A 21,615-nucleotide genomic window follows, 5' to 3' on the forward strand; every position below is an offset into this window, starting at 1 on the left:
GCAGCATGTTGCCCGCAGTGAGGGCCGACGATGGGGACTGTTGGAGGAAGACGGGGCAATAACTGCGCCCCAGGGCCGTGAAGCTGCTTCTATCGGAGAGGCTGCCTATTTTAAAGTCAGTCCTTTCCCCACCACATTCCGGAGGTTTCACATCTTCACTTTCCGTCTTTTTACGGATCGGCTGAGCCCCTGTCAGAGTTTTGGATCCTGCCTGGAGGGATGTTTATGCACAGCAGCATCTTGGATGGGGGGGGGGCAAACAGACTGACGGGCTGACAGATAGACAGGGACCGCTCTCTGCTGTGGATGGGTTAGTGCAGAAAAAAGGGACAGGTCCATGATACACCATGTTTAGTAGAGCTGCATGGGGCGAGACAAATACATTGATTTGTTGATATATTGAGCCGATGTTGACCTTCTATTTAACATTAGCTGTTGGCTAATAATGTCAGCCACCTCTGACATATTGAAGGTTTCTTACTGATCAGAGATTTGCCCAAGCTCACACAAAAACCTCTATTGAAATGTGATTTTTGTTTTTGTTTTTGTTTTGTTCATTCTACCTGTTCCAGCAGCACATGATGAATTAAATGCTGAAATAAATGAAAGATAATGCAAATTAAAGGCTAAAAAAAAAAAAGCCTTCAAAAACTTAAACTAGGGTCCAACTTTGGTCTTGTGGAGGGCGATAATTTGTACACATTTGGCAGAACCATGAATTGCAGTTGTGGTGTTATCAGCATTTTCTCAAACTGAAGAAAAACAACTGTGATATTCGACATACGGTGATTATCTTAACCTGGGGGAACTCATCATAGCACCCTGGCAAACTACAGCTTTAGCTTTTATATAAATAAATGAAGGTTTGTGCCAATTTAGGGCTAAACAATTAAAAAAAAAAAAAAAAAAAAAAAGCTTTCTGAAAACTTGATTTGGGGTCCAGCTTTAGTCTTTCTGCCCTTGATTATTTGTGCATATTTGGTTGAAGGCTGATTTGCCATTTTCATCACGTCATCATCTTCTAAAACCAACGGTGGTACTATGTACTGTACATCTTTTACAACTTGACAGGGGAGTATCAGGGAGGCCCGGCGAATGGAGATTATGCCAGCCAGGGTGACATTATTCTAACAGAGGGCTGTTGGGATATCTACAGTCCTGGGAGAGAAAGCCGTGGTGACTCTCTTGTGTGGTGAAACGCTGTCAATCTCCGGCTGCTGGAAAACAACGACCCCGTCCAAATGAAAGCTTTGACCTCCGTGCTAATAGCCAACGACAGCGGCGACCTCGGCGGCGTCTTGTGTTTCTGAAGCTCTCGCCTCGGCCCACATGAAAGGATGCTCTCAGGAGCCCTGTGATTAGTCCTGAGGTCGCCGTTTTGATTTGGGTCGAGGTCACGATCACAGAGAGCGGCGGATCTTCTGTTTCTTCCCCCGCGACTCCCAACATTAATGTGACACCCAGTTAAGGACAGTTTCTGGAGCTGCTACCCATCTCTGTCCTGTCTTTGGCAGTGAAGGCAAGTAACACAATACAATTATCATGTTTTATCATGTTTTCTGGGGCTGAATCTTGGATGAAAGTAGAGCTGTTGTGAATCATTTTCATTGTAACTGACTGTTTTCCATTCCCCTCCGATAATAGCTAATAGCTAAGCAACCATTACTTTGCACGGCAGGTCTGTCACGCTTTAGATTTTTGCACATGCCACTCTAATAGTAGGTTTTATCCTTTCCGAAACCAGAAATACAAGACAAAAAGCGAAATAGATGAATTAAACTATGTGTTTATGTGCTCTAATGTAACCTTCAAATGTTAGCATGTCCGGCTAACTAGCTTACATGAGTAGTAGTGTTTCTTGAAAAGACAAGTCATGTCATTAGCTGACTGACAAATCTGCTGTAAGGGAGCTAAGATGCAAATACGTTATATCAGAGTTTAAAGTCACGTTAGTGGCTGTGCCCTACCCCCTTAACTTGCGTTCGCTAGAGATAAGTTAGCCAGGCTTATGAATTATTCCTCGTCCTCTAATCTTTTTCTAAGTGAAACTACAGTTTCAAAATACAACTATAAATCTTCTCCGAGGATGTTTTTTCTGTTGGAAACATCCAAACCACTACACTAAAATTAACTCTTCAATTACAATTTAAAAAAAAATACTGTAATATAATACTACAAATGCATGTTTAAGATCCTTTTCAGGGTTCTTGCTTTAAAAAAAAGTCAGCTGGAAACCTTAAAAAAAAAAAATCAACCAAGAGACCAAGTTTTGGGTCAAATTGCAAAGTTTTAGCGTTAGCATCAGCTTAAGGTGGCTAGCTACAGCCAGCAAAAGTCGCACTTTCAGCTGGCAAAATTCACAGTCACTGGCTAGAAATGAATAGCCTGCTTTTGTTGAATAGTGGATTAAATCCAAGCACAGTTGTTTAAAAAAAAAGACTGATCTTGAAAGATAAACCTGCCACTGTTATTACTGTAAACTGAATATGATCCATGCTAGAACAGATCGTTTTACAAGCATTAACAAAAGAGTTAGACTTCACTGAATTTACACAAATTTTTACCTACAGAACCAAGTTTGTCTACATTTTCATCATAACTAAAATCTCAGTGAGGTATAAGTATAGTGTAAATCACTAAGTTGAACCAAACTAATGTAGGTCCTGTTCGAACGAAACAAAAACTCTGATTTCTGTTGATATTGGCTGGTGGCTCTTTGGCTCATGATGACTGGCACTTTTCTGTTTACCGCCGCTGTCACCGGTTGTTTTCCTGTCAGTAGCCGAAACGAGAACAGGCACAAAAGTTTACTTTTCCCCAGACGGAGGGAAATCTCATCTACTTTGATTTTATTGCGCAAGAGCGCTGAGTATTGAGACTCTTCGGTTTCTCCAATCCCTCGTTTACACATGTTGGAAGAAGCGATGTGATTAGTAATGATTCACATATTCATGTTGACAATGACTGAGTTACGCTTGCTGCATTTTGATTTTTTTTTCCTCTCCAGGTCAGTATGAGGGCATGCGTCCATAGGCCTTGTCTTGCTCTGCCCGGCCTGTTGGTGGCTGCACCGGGACGAGAGTCGTAGTAATGTGGGATGGAGGCCTGGTTAGCCCCGCCTGGCCCCCGCTGTGCTGCCAGCGTGCGTGCCAACCTGCTCACAGAGACACAGGCAGAAAGCAGATACTGTGTGTACCGTATTGATTGGCAGGCTGGTGTCCAAGCGCTGGCACTCTTCAAACAGCTTAATGAGGCTCAACATCCATGCAGGCCCATGGCTGCTGGGGTTTCTACAGCATCCAACCCCCAACCCCCCCCCAGCGCCACGGTGGCTTCACTCGTGCAACCGAATGGTAACTAATCTGAATATTTAGAGGCATCTGAGCAGATTCGTATCAAATCTGAGGATGCGGCAGATCGGTTTCATACACTGCAACTGAAACTCAGACTGACTGGCAGTTGCTTTAATTTCCCCGGAGCATCAGAAAACAAACACACACAAAGGAAACGATCCGCTAAACTCTAAGCTACAAAAAAGTCCCTCCATTTCATATTTATCTTTAAGTATGGAGTCAAATCTAAGTCAGAATCTTTATAGAAATATTGCTTATTGAAATTACTTGCTTATTCAAGCCATATTTCTGAGGACAAAAGTAACTAAAAGGTATATGTAACTAATTATGTGACTTCTATACGAGTGATGATTTAGTTTGGTCTTATTAAAAAGGGTGGATACAAAGAAGTATTTTATATTTTGTGATTAATTTAGATTCTATTGTAAAGATCTGTTTTCCCTTTGACATTAAAAGGGCCTTTTTCTGCGCTTGTACCCCTCTACACTTCAGAGGGAAAATAGATACTCGTTACCTTTAAGATTAAGATTTTACTCAGTAATATATGCCAATATGCTAAAACACAATGTATTTTCAAAGATTAAGTCAGTTATTCCCAACCTTTTTTTTTTTAGCTTTTGATTCATTACAAAAAAAAAAAAGTTGTGGCCCCTTTGTCTTGTTCAAGAAGTCTCTGAGTAGAGAGGTCAATTTACCCAATATTTCAAAAAAAAGCAAAGATAACAGAAAAACATGCAATATAAACTTGTGCGTCAGAACTTAAAGTAGTTAAAACTAGCTCTATTTCAAGCAGCTACAACAGTAAATGCTGCTAAAACATTGAAGAATACGCATATGTCAATAAAAGGCCATTTTCCTGCAGAACGAGTTTTACGTTTACCTGATGATACTCTTGTTCTTCTACTTCGGTAGGATTTTGAAAGCAGGACTTTCAATCATAATGGAGTCCATTGTTTAGGGAAATACATTTAAGAGATCTCAAAGATAGCGCAACCTTGTCTTTAACAGCCACAACCTGACGCTCACACACGTCCCAGTGCGTAGGTCACAATAAAACCGTATTAAATACAAGCAGTCCATGCTGAGGAGTATACGCAAGACAAGAACATGAGGGCGTTAGGGTGGTAAGTTATGCTAAATCCAGAGCACAACATACTAATTCAAATCGTTCACGTAAGTAAAAGTAGCAATACCAAGCCATAAAAGTACTCCATTACAAATCATGCATTCAAAATGTAGTACAGAAGTATAAAGTATAGAGATATAGTGATAAAATGTACCTATAGTATCAAAAGTAAAAGTATTCCTTATGCAGAATATTCCCAGCCAGAGTCTTATGATCATATTATTGGATCCTTACAGTTCATGTATATAAGTGGAACCAAACGGTGCAGTAGGTCAAGCTGGAGCTAATTTGAACTATCCCGTATACAGCCGGGTGCTTTCTAAAGCGTCACATTTTACAAACTGATCCTTTGTTTCGTATTTGAAATCCTCATCTGAACAGTAGCTAGTAGCTAGTAACTGCAGCTGTCTGATAAATGCAGTGGAGCGAAAAGTAAAAATATAACGTAGTGGAGTAGAAGTGCACGGTCCCCCCACTGACACAGCACACAGGCACTGTACATGTCAGCGTACATGTGATTTAACACGCACGCTGTCCTCTTTACAAAGGCGTCGTCTCTTTGCATCGTCTCTCCATCCTCTCTCGCTCTCTCTCTCTCTCTCTCTCGTTTTCATTGACAGGACTGAGAGGAAATTAGCATTGGCTCTTAATCAGCCTCCCCCAGCCCCGAATGTGCTGATGTGCAGGACGGGGTCATGCTAATCAGGTGCCTCGGCTCCCAGGCACATTGATTTAATACTACAAACGCTTATTAATCCCCTCTACACCTCCTCCGCCTCCTCCTCCTCTCCCTTGTCTTTCTCAATACTGAGCCCTTGCACCGCCCTCGTCCTGACCAAGAGGCCTGTTGCCACGTCAACCCCGGCATCAAACATCCACAAAAGGGCGTAGAAAAAGATGGTTGCGGCAGACACTGATGGTGTTAAAATACACGGTGTGAAACAACCAGTGTTAAGAAGGGGAAATTAGCTTTGGTGGCTAAATTGGAAATTTGCAAGAATGCTTACACAGCTCTCGGCCTGTATCTAAAAGCTTATGTGTCTTGACAGCACACCTTGCAGGCAGAATGCAATTTGACTTGAACTGATTAGAAAATGAATGCGGGTTTCACTCGCTGGCCTTTATGAACTGGCACGCGAGTAAAAGCTGAGATGTTCGGATGTGGCATATCAGAAGCCTCTGGGGATCCGTTACCGGGTTATTTTGTGTCGCACTGTTTACCTGAAAAGACTAACTGATGAATTGATTAGTCATTCAACAGATTTTGATAATCCATTGAACATTTAAGTATTTTGTTGTTTCTTCTGTGGAAACATTTGCCGGTTTTCTTAGTCCCATGTGATAGTACATTGAATATTTTTGGATTCTGGATTGTCCGACGGACCAAACAAGCAATCTGAAGACGTCCCCTTGGTCCCTGGAGAACTGGGTGGCCATGTTTCACTATTTTCACATTGAACAGACTAAACAACTAATGGAGAAAAGCACTTACAGGTTCATTGATGATGTAAATAAGGGTTTGTTGCATCCTTAGTTGAGAAGAAGAGAGTAAATATCATCCAATGTATCTGCAAAAACTGTTTTAAACTAAAAAAGCTTTAGCCTCGTGGCGGAGACAGTAACTTCTACGCAAGTTCATATTTTTCTAATGGGGTCTATCCGCTCAGCGTTTGCGACACTCTGGGCCATTTCATGTCCCGCGTTCCCCTAAAAAATAAAGACCCTCTCCAGCATAAATATAATGTGTATTTGGTTAGTAAACTTCGTCCTGAACAGGAACGATCAAAAGCATCACAGAACATAAAGGCCATAAAAAAGCCCCTATAAAGCACCAGCTCACATTTGATCAAGTCTAACTTAATATTCACATTCCCCCCAGAGGGTTACCGGTCGCCGTAATCGTTGCAAAGAGATGCCTACTTAAAGGGATTTCATTGGAATGGGATACAAAATCCACAGCCCGTCGGTGAAAGCTGAGCCGATGCAGTCTGAGTTAGTCAAATAAGGCAGGTGTCTTCAGAACTCACAGTCTTTTTAGTAGGAAATTCTCTCTTTGTGATTCAGCGGAGAGCGTTTGCTCTAAGAGAGGGGTAGCAACTCAAAATAGGAATTTTGCATTCAAATAACTGCGACTTTGGAAGATATCCACTGGAGTCAGACCTCAGGTTTGCTCCTGTTAAATCATCATTCCGCAGAGCGAGCACCGTGGATTTCGTCCCCCGTCGCTTCCGCTGAAATTGCTCTAAGAGGGGATCTCTCTCTCTCTCTCTCTCTCTCTCTCTCCGTGGCTAGTGAGCGGAGGAGAAACTGTTCCAGCAAAGAGAGACTCTTTCAGTGTACGTACGGGAATGTGAGTATTGTTTTAAGACAGACTTTAAAAAAAAAAAAAAACGTGAACGTATTCTTTAACAGAAGTTAGTGGGTTAGAAAAAAACTCAAGATGCAGTGTTAGAGATGGGGATAAACTTCTTTACAGTGTATGATTCTTCTTCCTTTTTTTTTTCGTTTGCTCTGTTGTGATCATTCGGAGATGGCAGAATGAATTTAAATTCCCCACAGAACGTAATCCTGAGCACTTTAATAGAGTGATTAGTATGATGCAGGGTTTGGGACAGATCACGGTGTTTAATGCACAGCCAAAAGTTTTGTTGTGTTTTTTTTTTAATTTATATTTGTGGGAGCTGCAGGATGAACTCAAACAAACAAACAAGAAACATCCCTCAAACTCTGTAATCAACCATTTAAAATCTCTCAGTTTAAACTTCTGTGTTTGGGAAACTGATTATTACCACGACTAAGGAGCTGAAGTCTCACTCGCGTGCGCACACATACTGACGCACGGGCGCACATGCACACACACTTCCTGCAGAACACACTCACAAACACCAGAATGTAAATCAGGGTTTCTGCGGGGTTCGCCAAGTTTAATTCACGACGTTTTAATACCTTTTTAATGCCACATAGAAAGTAATTTAATACTTTGGCCAAAGAATAAAAGTATGACAGAAAACCAGTACCGACTATCTAGCAGTGTATGACAATAATCCGCAATGATATAATTCAATTAATGCGACCTGGACCCTGGATGGATGGATTAACCGACTAAAAATATTGGGCGTTGGGCAGCGTCCTGCAGCCCAACGCCCTGTCGCAACAATCCCACGTCTCCCAACAGCTCAGCATCTGACACAAAGTCTTTCTACGATTAACACTACTGCCTACAGCAGGTAAGAGAAATTACTGAAGACTTCTGTAAATTGAATTTAAAACCTTTTTTTTATACCTTCTAAGGCCTTTATTTATTTTATTTTTTTTGTTGAAGAAACTAAAGTCAGTGCTTTTTCAGACATTTCAAGACCAGCAGCTACAGACCGCTGCTATTAAAACCCAGTAGTCGTCTTCCCATTGAATAGTAGTCCTCTGTCATGTTAACATAACATCACGCACGCATACAGGCAGTCGGGGTCAGTGGAACACTGTAAAAGAGCCTCCTCGCACTGAAATCGCTTCACATGACAGGCGCGCTCAGACAATTAAAAGTTCCCTCCACACAACACATTTCAATTACTGTAATTACCCTCCACTCCACTGCTGATGTCCCCACGGATCACGCCTGAACGTCTGCATGGCAGCACCGGCGGCCCGAGCCGAGCATGGCCGACATCACACATCAGCGTGGGAAGTGAATTTTCAGGTTACGCTGATCTGGGTTATTAAGATATAAATTAAATGTGTACGGCTGATTGAAACGAACCAATGTTGCTAATGTTGCTCAACAATAACCACAAATATTTATTCACAAGTCAATTTTCACATTTCTTCTGAAAATATACATTAAACTGGACTCAATAATGATAAAACTTAACATGGAGGCATGATATGGACAAATTCCCGTCGTGATAATGTTTCAATCACTTTTTTATCCTCGCTGTCCCGAGCAGCACCTGCTGTGAGGTAGAGGGTCAGCCCTCGTCACTTACAGAAGTCGCCAGGTAAAGACACACGAGAACACATGGGCACCCGCAAAATCTCTGCATAAATCTCATTATTCACATAATTCTTATCACTACGATAATTAAAATGCTGCGTCCCACTCCTGAGGTCCCCAAGTGGGTGCGGGAAGAGCTGTGCCCAGGGAGGACAAACCGTTTCTTTGGCATCTCGTATACTGGTAAAAGTACGTATCCTGATGTTTGTAGTTTAGTTTAGGCCGGCTGTTGCTATAATTACATTTCCATTTTAAACATTTTGTTTCTGCCCTGAAACAGGTCCAGGGAAAAGCTTTGGACGGCTGGCGCAAAGGAGAGGGACTGTGAGGACCTGAAGCTGTGGGGGCCGGACACTACGAACCATCATGAACCCGAGATCCAGATGTGACGGAGGGCAAGTGGCAAAGCATAGCGAACCTTGTTCCGGACCTGCAGGAACACGGGCACTCCCGCACGTCCCTGCTGCGCACATCCACCTCTGGAGGGAGAAGCCCTGAGCAAGGAGTGGCTGGACCCAGGTACGACACACCGTGTACGGTAGCCAGCTGAAAATATTAGCGCTCCAGTCTCCAGCGTGCTGGTTGGTGCTCGGTTTATTTTTGGTTCCAGTGCAATATAGCGTCCTCTTCAGTGTCAAGATTAGCATGGGGATCCACAGCTCCTACTTCTGAACCGCACCTAGCTTGGCTGCTCCACATTTTGTGGCGTCAAGTCCAAGTTGTCTTTTTTGAGGCGGGCATATAACTCCCATACAAAAAGGACTCCAAATGTTGTTGTAGTTTACATATGGATATATTTCTATTTATATATATATGGATATATATATATAAATTATATATATATATATATATATATATATATATATATATATATATTTCTATTTATATATATATGGATATATTTTTTCGAAAATCTTTTTCCACACCGTTTTCCTGCACATTGATTCGCTGGGGTTGCCAACCTGCAAGTTGCTCTTTAAAAGCCAATATCATGATTGCGATTACTTTACAAGGATTTCTGAGTCAGCAGTAAATACTAATCCTAATGTTTTGGAATTAAGTCTCTGATTGAACAAGAAATGGCAAAAATTGAGTGCTATAGTGTTTATTTATTTCAGTCATTTTATGACGGGACAGGAAGATGGCAAAGAGAGATGTGGAATCATGTGAAATGAAGGTCCCCGGCCAGTTGTCAATCAGGGAAATCTGTTGCTCGCGGTCGGTGTCTTAACTCCTGCGGCGTCCTACCGATGTGCTAAACAGATTCTTTTAGGTGTTAGGTGTTTAGGTTTGGGTGAGTTTTAGATACAGGCTCAGACGGCCGTCGTTGGGGACAAAGCTGTTGAGTAAAGTCGTTTTTCATATTGGCAGTGACCAGTAGACAAAGTGTCTGTTTACATTCCATGTCGATGCATTGCATGTATACTTGGGTAGGTCTCACGGATGTGTTGGACGCTTTTCTTTCCACATAAAACATTTGCAGAGACGACTTTGTGAATTTTTTAAATTGTGGATAGTTTACATCAATGTTTGCCTGATAGCAGCCTTCTTTTTCTTCTCTGCCTTGTGTTGGCGCATTGGCAGGTTGTTGGCACGTTACCGCCACCGGTGACAGGGCATGAAACCAACAGCAGGATGCGAAACGGCACCTCCCATGTGCTCGTTTGTGCACGAGTGGGCTCACGCACGAGACCCCTTCGAAAAGAAGGGATGGGTTTATTTGAGGATAATAATAATGGGCCTCGGCAAGTCTGAGTCAGACAAATATAAAGATGGTTTCCTCCAAAGTTACGATGTTTTCAGCGCAAAGTTTTTCCGTTTGTGTTCGTGTCTCCTCCCCTGCAGCTCAGCACGGAGACAACGACTGGGGAAAAGTAAAGATGCTGTAACTATAGTGTAACTTTGGAAGATACTCACTGGGTTTGATTAACTCGGATGTCTCATATCAACTTTATATAAACTTGTGATATATTTGTGCACAAGACAAGGACTGTGTATTTTTGGGTACCTAACTGTTGTTTTAAGACAGACTTGATAAAACGTGAACCCATCCTCCATAAATCCTCCCATCGTATCATCTTCATAAAGCAGCACACTGATGTGTCAATGTGTCCACTTTACACACACACACACACACACCCCCAGCCACGCAGCCCAGTGGTCAACTGCGCATCGAATTGCGCGAAATTATTCTAATCGTCCTCTACGGTGCCGACAAACCAAAGAGTAGATGAAAACACAAAATCCTTTCCCATAAATGCTGTCGGAGTTAGGCGTCCCTGCATGTGTCTGTGACCTAGAAATATGCTCACAAAGCACATTTCCATGATGTATCTCATACAGATTTTATCATTGAGCCATACATTGCGTACACCGGTTGTTTCTCCTTTATGTTATGGCAGCTGGAAGGTCATTTAGCTCTTGATCGCATGTGGCTCGCAACGCTAAAACTGTTCTAATTCCGATATGCATTGCATAAAAAAAAAAAAAACCCCACAAACTGTCAAAACCTGAATCCTGACTGCTTTATGTTTGGAGATAAAAGGGACACGTTTTCTCTTGCAGCGGTGGGAATTTTCAGGCTGTTACGGCTCGCCACTAATGAATGAGCGTGAGTATGTAAAACCGATCTGAGAGCGTGCAGCCGTCTTTTGATGATGCCCCGCTGACAGCCGAACGCTGCCGCTCGTCCTGTGTTTTTCTAATCTCGCCTTAATATTGGGACACACTCCCCTCACCTCTGTGTTTTACAAGCTGTGCTGCCGCTACGTTCGCCGTTAATAAGATATAAAGTTGGAGTGCCATCGCTCACTCGGTCAACCGGGACAAAAATGATTGGCTTTTAATTTATTGGCCCATGTCTGTGTGCCGTGTGTGTGATGTGTCAGTCGATGGATTCCTTATTTGTTGCCTTGGATACTGCTCGAAGAACAGGACGCTCAATGTCACCGCGACCAACTGGGACATCTGCTAAACCAAACAATGGGCCACGAGCTGGATTTTAGCGTCACTGCCAAGACTTAGCACACAGATCTACCCTTCTGACAACCTCACCTCAGCTCATGACTCTCTCTCTCTCTCTCTCTCTGTTGAAGCCCTCCCCCTCCTCACTCCACACACACACATACACACACATGCACACACACGCACACGCACACGCACACGCACACGCACACGCACACGCACACGCACACACACTATTGTATACAAACTGGTACTAGAGATTATGCTCTGGTCGACGAGCCGGGCTGTTGCCACCCCCCTGCTCTGCCCTACAAGCCCCTGCATGTCCTGCCCCAGACCCATTGATTTTATCGGGCGACGCCAAAGCCAGTTCCAGGACCAGCGTCCAGTCTGCCGCGAGGCCCCAGGGTGACACAGACTATGACAGGCCTGCCCTTCTGTCATCAATGTCAGCTAATACTCTCAGATCAATTCATGCGAACACCAGAGGCGGGGATTAACGCCGGCTCGGGGCAAAAACCACCTGGGAAAGTTCATATAAAAGTTATTTGAGGGGGTAAAAAAAAGGAGTATTTCATTTTGCATCATATTTCATTGATGGGTTGCTGAAACTAGTTGCCTGTGGGGCAAACTAAATGAATGGTGGCAGACCAATGCTGTGCCCTAATTCCATACTATGTACCTATTTTAACTGGGTATCGAGCACATTCACAAAGGCAAATTATGATTTGAATATATCTGAACGTGGGGTTGATCTTTCAATAAGCACTGTCAGAAGAGAAATATGTTACTCACAATGTGCTTGTTTTAAAAAAAAATGTTTTTACGTTTTAAACCTGCAATAACCAATTTTTCAGCCACTTGGGCGAAGCGGAAGCAAACACAACGTTAACATGCAGTTCACCACCTCTGGTGAACTTTGCAAACAGTGGCTTATTTACACATCCGGCGAACACGGAGCAACATTATGATTTATCTGGAGTCATGTTCCTGTCATCTGGTAAACGTAATGTTATAATCACTCTCTTTCAGCTCAGTTTGTGGTCTCCACCAGCTCCAGAGAAAAATATCTGGCTCTTTAGCCGCTAACTGCTCCACTGTGTTCACAGCTGGTCGGTGACTGTGTCCGTCTGCTGTTTGCTGCTGAGCAGGTGGAGGACAGTGGCTTCTTTTAGAGCCAAAATGACGCTGTGAGAGCTGTGAGAGTGAACCAAAAAGGTAAAGTTGGAGGCCGGGGAGCAAAACAATGAGCTGAAAGAGGCTAAAATAGGGGTTCGTCACTATGAGCGAACCCTATCACATACCGGTGGTCACGTGAGCCATTGTTTAAATGAAAATATTGATTATAGCTGCTCTAAATTACTAATTGCATTCGGAAATAGCATACGGGTTGACACATGCTCTGCATCGCGTATGTTCAAAAAAATACTGAACAAGAATTTCTTGAATATTTACCACCTAAACAGTGTCAGCATTTTCTTGATTAAACGATCAATTGTCTGGTCCATAATGTGCCGGAAAATAACAACAAAATACTCATTACACAATTTCCTAAAGTACAAAGTAAATGATAAAAAATGCTCGTTTTGTCCGACCGACAGTCCAAAACCTTATTTGCTCTCGCATGAGACAGAGACAAGCAGAAAAATCTCACATTTGAGAAGCTGGAACCAGTGAATGTTTTGTATTAGTGCTTGAGACATGACTTGAACGACTAATCGATCAGTCAAAATAGCTGCTGATTATTTTTCAGTCGATTAGTTCATTTCCTCAGCCAAGGAGGTTACGTTTTCACCCGTGTCTGTCTGTTGGTTTATTTGTCAGCAGGATTACGCAAAAAGTACTGAGCCGATTTTACACCAGACTTGGTGCAGGGATGGGGCATCGGCCAGGGAGAACCCATTAAATTTTGATGTGGATCCAGGAATCTTTTTTAATCACTTTCTTTTAAAATTCCGAGATATTCTTGTTAATGAATTAGTCGGTCCACAGGAAATGAATCAGCAACAATTCCAATAATCGGTTTTATTAAGAAATCTTTAAAGCAGAAATGCCAAAAATTCTCTGGTTCCAGCTTCTCAGATGTGAGAATCTGTAGCATTTCTCTGTTTTATATCATTTGTAAACTGAAAATATTTGGGTTCAGGATTGTTGGTCGGACAAAAACAGCAATTTAAAGGCATCGCCTCGGACTCCGGGGGAAAAAAGTGATGGACATTTTTCACCGTTCTCTGACACTTAATAGACCTAACAGAAGACCCAATAGGCAGATTAATCGATGAATAAAGTAATTTTTAGCTGCAGCCTTGGACTAATCGATTCACTGACTAATTGTTGCAGCCCTTTAATGTATTATTCAGTAGTTTAAAAGGACTGAGACCCAGGAAGAAGCAAAATACACACCCTGTAACTAACAGTTGATTTCCTACATCTGCATGCCTCCATGTGCATCAGACACCCGCTTCTCTCCTCCCCTCACATGATACCTCCTCTCTATATTACAGTGAATTCATGTCTTTCGGTTTAGTATTAGCAGCTTGCGTAACTGGGCGTTTTCTTCCCCTCTTTCTTCCCCCTCTCAGCTGCTTAGCGCCCAGTAGAGCAGTGGATGATGGGAGCTCCGACACGGCATGATCTAAAAACCCACTGGCGCTTTAGTGTGCCTCAGCTGGCTTATATAACCCCGTGTGGATGTGAAAAAACTGCCTTGCTATTGGGAGAGCTGAGGACTCACGGAACAGACACACACACACACAGGCACACGCAAACACACACAGAAGCTACTGATATGTGGTGTGTTTGTGTGCGTTTGTGTGTTTGTGTGATGAAGCGGGGGTGTGTGTTTAGCAGAATGTAGTCAGATTTGTCTGTATTCTGCTCGGCAACCGCGGCACCAAATATCCCCTTCCTCCTCTCTGCGCTGTCTGGTGACGTCACCGGCGTGTCCCCTCGATTTTGGCGATTTCAGCGCTCCACGGTGATGTCACTTCCGCCGGGCCTTCACCTGAAGTGACTTCAGTCCCGTTGCATAATTATTCCCCCTCTCCCCCTCGCCTGCGTGTGAGGGCGACGCAGCTTTCCTCCGTCTCCGGCCGCCCAGAGGCGCCGTGAAACTCCTCATTATGGAAATACCAGGTGTGTCTCCATGAAAATGGGAAATGGGCAGGTTTAAAAATACATCGCCACGGTTTAATACGGAGACACTCACCAAGATGCTGTTCCCTCTATGACCTCGCCGTGCACCCAGAAAAATCCCTCTCGCACGTTTAAACAGCCTCATGCTCTGAATCGTCATGACAGCGGATACTGTGCAGCTCCTGACATGAAATATTACGAGTGTGAAGGGTGAAGACGGAAGGGAGAAAGAGAGACAGCGATCGAGAGAGGCCTGACCTATATAAGAAGGAGGCTGAAATATTTATGGATGTGAGTGTCCTAATTGGCAAGCCACTGGGAGCACTGCGGCCCTCTCCTCCAATCACAGCCCGGGAAGAGGTTAACGCACACACACTCTCGCGCACGCGCGAAGACGAGCGTCGGTGGTCCGAGGGCCATAGCGCGGCCCCCTACCCCGCGACCCTGTCATCCCCGGCCTGAGAGCCGCCTCGTTATGAGACTGATCTGCCTTCGCCGAGGCCCCGGCATTTGTTAGAATCATTACCAGAGCTGTTATCGTAAGCGTTCTCTGTGGCGCATACGGACGGGGACAACCGCTCAGAGCGCTAAGTCAAACACAGCCTAATTGGCTGGGCTTAATCTCCAGCACTGGCACGCCACTGCTCGGCTCTCCGAGAGGCCTGGATTCGCCGACGGAGACGAGGAGACGGACACTTTCTGACTTCTAGTTTCTAAACCACTGCAGGCTGCAGCAGGGCGGGGGGGGGGTTGTACCACAGCAGGGGTCAACAGGGACTCGGGACGTTGGTGTGTTTATGTGGTACGACAGTTACTGACTGCGCATTACTTATCGAGACAAGGACTCGGAACAATATCATTTGACTAATTACTCAACGACAGAAGTAGTTACTTAACTAATTATTACATCAGTTGCGTTACTCGGCCCTTAGAGGATAGGGTCACAGTTTTTAGTCAGTCAGCCTTAAGACAATAGTCAGATGCCTGTATGAACACTGAAACATTTTTGTCTTTTCTTTTATCCGGGATGAGATCCCTGCCTAATGCCATTTCAGTGTAAGGGAGGACGGGGGGCTTAGTTTATCTTAAGCTAATATGAGGCTCCAGCACTATGAGTTAGTCAAATCAAGTGGATTATCTTCCAGCATAATATGTGTCTTTGGTGTAAAATCCCCTCGTTGTGTTTCCCTGTGGAGCTGCAGAGGAGGGAATAGTAAGAAAAGCCTGTAGTTCTGGAGGATGCTGACTTGATTTGTCTAACTCAGACTGCTGAAGACTTATACTAGCCTCAGATAAACTTTTGCGCAGTGGAGGGCTAGAGATTTTCTTTTTTTTTTTCTCCGCCACGCTACTTTTCAAATTTTCGTCCTGCATCACTTTCAAGGGACAGAAAAATGATTACAGCAAAAAAATCTGCTGCATTGTTAATATGGTCACCTGATTATTGTTTTAAGACATGACCACACTTACATGTCACATATTGTGTATTTAACACACGTAGAAAGAGGAAAGGAGTCATTACGGTGCCTCCAGAGGTCCGAGCAATTCAAGCATTATTCCACTTTTACGTGTGTCCATGTAAACTTTTTAATATGGATGATGTAAACCAGTGGTTTTCTAAATGCAGTGATTGTCTCCTAAAAAGTTGCCTCTCAAGAGAAAAGATGTCCAAAGCAAAAAAGGAAAATCCCACTGGTTACATTTTATTTGTTGTCCCTCCAAACATGGATAGATTATTAGACAATGGGCCCCTGGGCACAGACATATTAAAAAAGGCCCCCCAGCCCTCCAACATACGTTGTCGTTTTGTGTCTCTTTGTGGTAGTTTTGTGTTTCTTTGGGGTGTTTTGCATCTTCTTGTGTTTGCCGGACTTCCCAACAGAAAACTTTAACAGTCACTTCAAACGCCCCAGACCCCTGGGGCCCCCCGGGCCTGTGTCTAGTAGGCCTGTTAAGTGATCCCTACAAATTGAAACTAAAGTAAAAAATAAAAGTAGAATTATTGATGTAGCGTTTACTCAAAATGTTACTTTAAGTTTCAGGAAAGAGAGTATTTGTTAGTTATTCACTCCCCTTGCCTGAATATCATTATTTATACCCGGTGTATTTCTGTATTTCTGTTTATTACACAACAGTGGAGCAGAGCTGTAGCCATAGAAACATTTTTTAGCTTGCATCTGTTGCTACACTGTGACAGTGACCATAGAAACGGCCGTCTCCAGCATCAGGTGGCTACACCGGCCCAGCAAAACATAAACAACTGAAGATTATTATTCATTCTAACCACTGCTGAAGAGTGTCGGGGCTCTGACTACATTAGAAACAATACTGGAAAAATGAGCAACAGCATCTTTATTTTTTTTTTTAGCACAAGATACTGCTGATGTACTCGATGACTCGATGACCGTGGAGTGATACAAACAGGAGTCTCTCGTTCACATGTAACAGCTCAAGAAACATTAATTGGCCAGTCAGAGGAGAGTATAGAGCCAACGGTACCAACGGATCATCATGAGCTCCGAGTCATTGGTGTGATTTTTAGGATTAGCAGGCAAATGAGTTCGACAAGCGTCTCTGTCTTGCTTGCACAAAGGAAAAGAGAGCAGAAATCAATGGGCCGTGTTTACAGGGTACACAGCCGACTGTAACACTGCACGTTATGTTACACACAGCCAAGCAGTAAAAACAGACGAGCTGCTTGGCATGGTTCAGTCTGGCCGGCCCCGTGCTAAAAGCAAATGAGACAGCAGTGACACACGGGCCAAGAGCAGTTACTGGCACGGCGCTCCAGACTGAGACGGAGCAAAAATCGGGAGAAATTTCAAAACTATAAATGTCAGGAGGCAGGCCTGATGTGAGCATCACGGTCTAAAGCGCTCACGGGATCGTCGACGTGCACGAGATACTCACGTAAGAAGTACTCAGATGGGTCCGCTTCGTAATCTGTCTCCTCAGGAAAGTGGTCTATCTGCTTACACATCCCTTTGAAGTTTCCTGTTGGGAAAAACAAAGAGAGAGTTCAGTAGAGCTCATGCAAGAAGACGCCGACCAGACAAACCGCTCATCTGCAAACTGTTATTCTTTAGAGCTGAAACGGTAAGTCGATCAATCAGTCAGTCGAGTGACACAAAAGTTAATCGGCCACTATTTTGATCTGCGATTAATCATTGAAGTCATTTGTCAAGCAAAAATGGCAAAAATTCACTCGTTCCAGCCGCGGACGGGGGTCTGATAGGCGCTACGCAAAACGACCACAAAAAGAGACGCAAAAGGTGTAGTCGTCCATGGTTCCAGCTTCTCACGTGAATATTTTCTCGTTTTCTGTTTCTTTTAGTAAAGTAAATTGAGTATCTTTGGCTTTTGGACTGGTGGCCAGACAAAAAAACCCTCAATCATTTTTGCTCCCTGCCGACAGCCAACAGAACAGATGATTAATCCATGAATCGAGAAAAATAACTGGCAAATTAATTGATGATGAAGGTGCAGCTCTATATCTTATAGTGATTCACAAAACCCTTTAGACAGTTTGCAGTTTCTTTCACTCTCAGAACGGTTCATGTCGGTGGACCCCTCTCACTAATCGTGGCTCCCACACAGACCCGGAGGATGCTCTTCAGGAAGCGGACCTGAGCACCAGGCCTCCCCGGCAGCAGGTGGCGGCTTGTAAACAAGAGCGGTGCAGCTGCTGCGACCTGGAGCCGCTCCAACTGCTGTGCACAGGAAACCTCATTTATTAATGCCTGTTCACTGGGCTGACACCTCGCCGTCCAGCTACTCTGTCCATCCAGGAAGCAGCACGCTGGCTTCCCTCCCCCCTCCCTCCCGCTTCCTCCCGTCTGCGCTCCTCTATCTGCAGCCCCCTCAGCGGAGTTTCGGCATTGATGGGGTCGCTCGAGGTGGCGTGGCGGGGGAGGCGCCCATCAGTCGGCCATTAGGGCGACCTGCTGCTGCGACGAGGAGGCAGATGCCTGGGCGTTTGATTGGACCAGATTAGCGTTTCATTAACTTCTTCATCTCCGCTCCCTCCAGTGTCCCCCTAATTAGGTGAACAGGTGTTGGTTACCATGGTGCCAGGTGTTGCCGAGGAGGTCTTGGCAGCGAGGCACGATGGGCACGGCGGGGGGGCAGTTATTACTTTGTGAACGGCCCAAGTGCAGTGGAGAGGGAGGGGCCCCCCAGGTGATGACCACTCAGACATTAGGGTGAGTGTCACCTGAAAAAAAAAAAAGAGGCATCAAAGCGTCCTCGATCTGCTCTCCCACCTGCGCACGGTGTTTGCGTCGGGGCGACCTGCCGTCTGGCAAACGCCACCGTCTGTTAGGAGACGGGCAGAGTTAGGAGATTGTTTGTTTTGGTGGTCTCAGTGGCACAAATTGTAACCGAACTTCCAGAAAACTAGTAAAAGAAAATGAGAATTAATGCGCGTTTACATCCAGGGCTGTTGAAAATTATTAGGGGTCGGTTCGTAGAGATAAACGGCCCGTGGCGCTAATAACAGAGCCATTAAACCACTGCAGAAGAGGAGGGCGCAACAAGAGGAGGTAATTAAAGGAGCAGCAGTTAAAGCTGAAACAAAGAAAAATGATTTCTGTTTGTTTCATGTATTAATTGGAGGAAAGTTACTCCTCACTCCCGTCTCCTCAACGCTCCACACAAATCTGACTTTTTTCTTTTTTTGTCTCTTCTGTGGAAGCCTCAGTGACGTTTCATGGTTCACGTACAGTCCGTCATGATTTCTTCATGAAGTCTTCTTCTAATCACTTTTTGTTTTTAGCGATACAACAACTTTTCCACCTGATCCAAGTGTCAAACTCAGGGTTTTTTTTTTATATGTGTAAATTGAAAAGGAGCATAAAATCAGGTGCATGGAAAGACTCTGAATGGCAGCAAACATGAACTTTTATCAGTAGCAGTGCGACTGTGGGATCGAAAAACTCACTAATCCTCGGTGGACACAATCCAATGCACCACTCCTCTCTCCCACTGTCTCAGCTCTGGCCCATAATCAAAAAACACTTATCGATTTTCACCAACAGGTTCTGTGGCAATTAGGACTTTGGGGGGGGGGGGTGTAAAGACAGAGAGGAGCAGGGAGAAAGAAAATGTAATGGGAAAAGGGAAGGAGAGATAGATAGAGGGAGGGCAGGGAACAGAGAGGTTGTGAAGGACAGAGAGGGAAGATGGAGTGGGAGGTGGAATACATCAAGTTTGAGTGGCACAGTTTAGGCCTCCGTAATTGCTGAGCCACGAAAAAAGTTTAACAGAGTTTAACAGACCTGCACACTTTTGAACTTGATGCTGTGATATATGACATGAAGTTCCCCCTTCTGAGGCGGACTGGAGATTAGGATTGGGTTTGTTCCAATCAGCTGCAAGGTGATCTCTGCTAACTAGCGGAACAGCGTAAAGCTCGAGGCGCGTAATCCTCAGAAGCTTTGTTGGAGTTGCCTCGGCAGAAAGCCGTAGCACGGCAGCCGTTGAGCTGGTGCGCGCCGTAGGTGTGACCCCCGCCGCCTCCTGCAACTACTCCCCCAGGCCGCTGCCGGAAATAACAGTATGTTCCTCTTCAACTTGCCCGTTCAAATAAGCTTTAAACAAGCTGCAGTTCTAGGAGAGGAGAGGAAGGAGGGGGGGAGGAAGGGGGGAGGACGCTCGTGCCTCCTCTCAGAGCACATTTCACTGAAAGATGACTTGTGTTTACATACGACTACATTGCACGCTCCCAGCGGAGCTGTCTGAGCAAACTAGCAGCAGCAGCAACCCACAGAGCACCATGTGTGTGTCTTAACAACATTATCAAGTGGGTGTAAGATTTGGTTTGCAGCTGGCCGTCCCATCCGCAGTTGTGCGATTTGTAATAGCAGCTGTGGAGAGGGGCCTGTTGGGGGAACCGCTTCAATTAGCCTGCTGAAAGATTTATGTGACACTTAACCGCTCCAAACGGTCCTTTTCTTGTAAGACATGTAAACTCATCAGGCTGGTAAATGGTTTATAATGGCATTTTCATTTCAGAGATTTCCCCACGTGAGTGCGAGAGCGGGGCCGGGACGTGGAGAGACCTGTTAGGCCATTAGGAACTCTTGGCAGCGGGACCGCTGTCGAATGGAGCGGTGTCACCAGAGGCTCAGGTGTGTAATGGGTCAAAACACTTATCGCTCAAAGACAAACACCTGTATTCACTGAGCGACCCTTGCACTTTCAGCACAGTGTGTTGGATTACTAAAGGGCTCTGTGTTGGAAGTCGCAAGAAAACTGTGTCTTGCTTTTGAGGTTTCACATTTATCTGACTGAAAGGCGACGAAGGGGCAGGAGATGAGGCGCAGAGAGACTTTTAAAACTGTTTTAAAGCTCCCAAATGTTTTGTTAAAAAAAATTAATAAATCCCAGCCGCTAGAATCAGGATGCAGGATTTTAGGGCTCAAGACTGAAACACAAGACTTACACTAAGCAGTTTTAGTGTGTTCACACTAGAAAAGTGACAAAATGAAGTATGCTCAAGGCAGACACTGTGCCTGCTAAACACAGTCGGGTTTTTGAGTTTGCTGTTGATGAACGCTATTGTCCTCCGGGAAGAGGAGCCGCTCACACCCGAAAAACACTTTGATAAATTGTTGGCTCCAGAAAAAAAAAAAGGTGGAAAACACAAAATAGGAATTAACTCTCAGGAAAACAATATGATGTCTCTCGGTGAAGTTCAGTGAGCAGCAGATTTCCAAAGCTGCAGTCTGAGTGACAGCCGACACATATTAATAATTTCCTATTAGTACAAAAAGATAAAATATGTTGATATTTTGCAACACTAACTGCTGTAACAGTATACTATGATGATTAGCTTGTACATACTGTATAGAATAAGCTGAATACATGTCACGTGGGAGGGGAAAGATTTCCGTTTCCCGCCTTTCCGCTGACAGCTTGCGAGAGTTCAAGGCATCAAATGACTCAAGATGGCCGCTGTCATTCGCCCTTGTGCAACTGCTTCTCCGTCGTTACTGGAGTTCCGGCTGTTTCAATCAATAAACACCATCGCAACAAAATGGAACGAGACA

General features: G+C 44.3%; 1 protein-coding gene across 1 annotated transcript in view; it reads right to left on the reverse strand.

The window, feature by feature from the left end:
* cacng2a (calcium channel, voltage-dependent, gamma subunit 2a) overlaps nt 1–21,615 on the reverse strand; it is a 67,506-nt gene that overhangs the window by 6,357 nt on the left and 39,534 nt on the right. The window contains exon 2 of the mRNA XM_040159650.1: nt 17,477–17,560. Within this exon, the coding sequence (XP_040015584.1) occupies nt 17,477–17,560 (84 nt within the window). The remainder of the gene's footprint in view (nt 1–17,476; nt 17,561–21,615) is intronic.

Source organism: Xiphias gladius, chromosome 3 (assembly GCF_016859285.1).
Source record: "Xiphias gladius isolate SHS-SW01 ecotype Sanya breed wild chromosome 3, ASM1685928v1, whole genome shotgun sequence".
In the NCBI taxonomy this organism is placed as follows: domain Eukaryota; kingdom Metazoa; phylum Chordata; class Actinopteri; order Istiophoriformes; family Xiphiidae; genus Xiphias; species Xiphias gladius.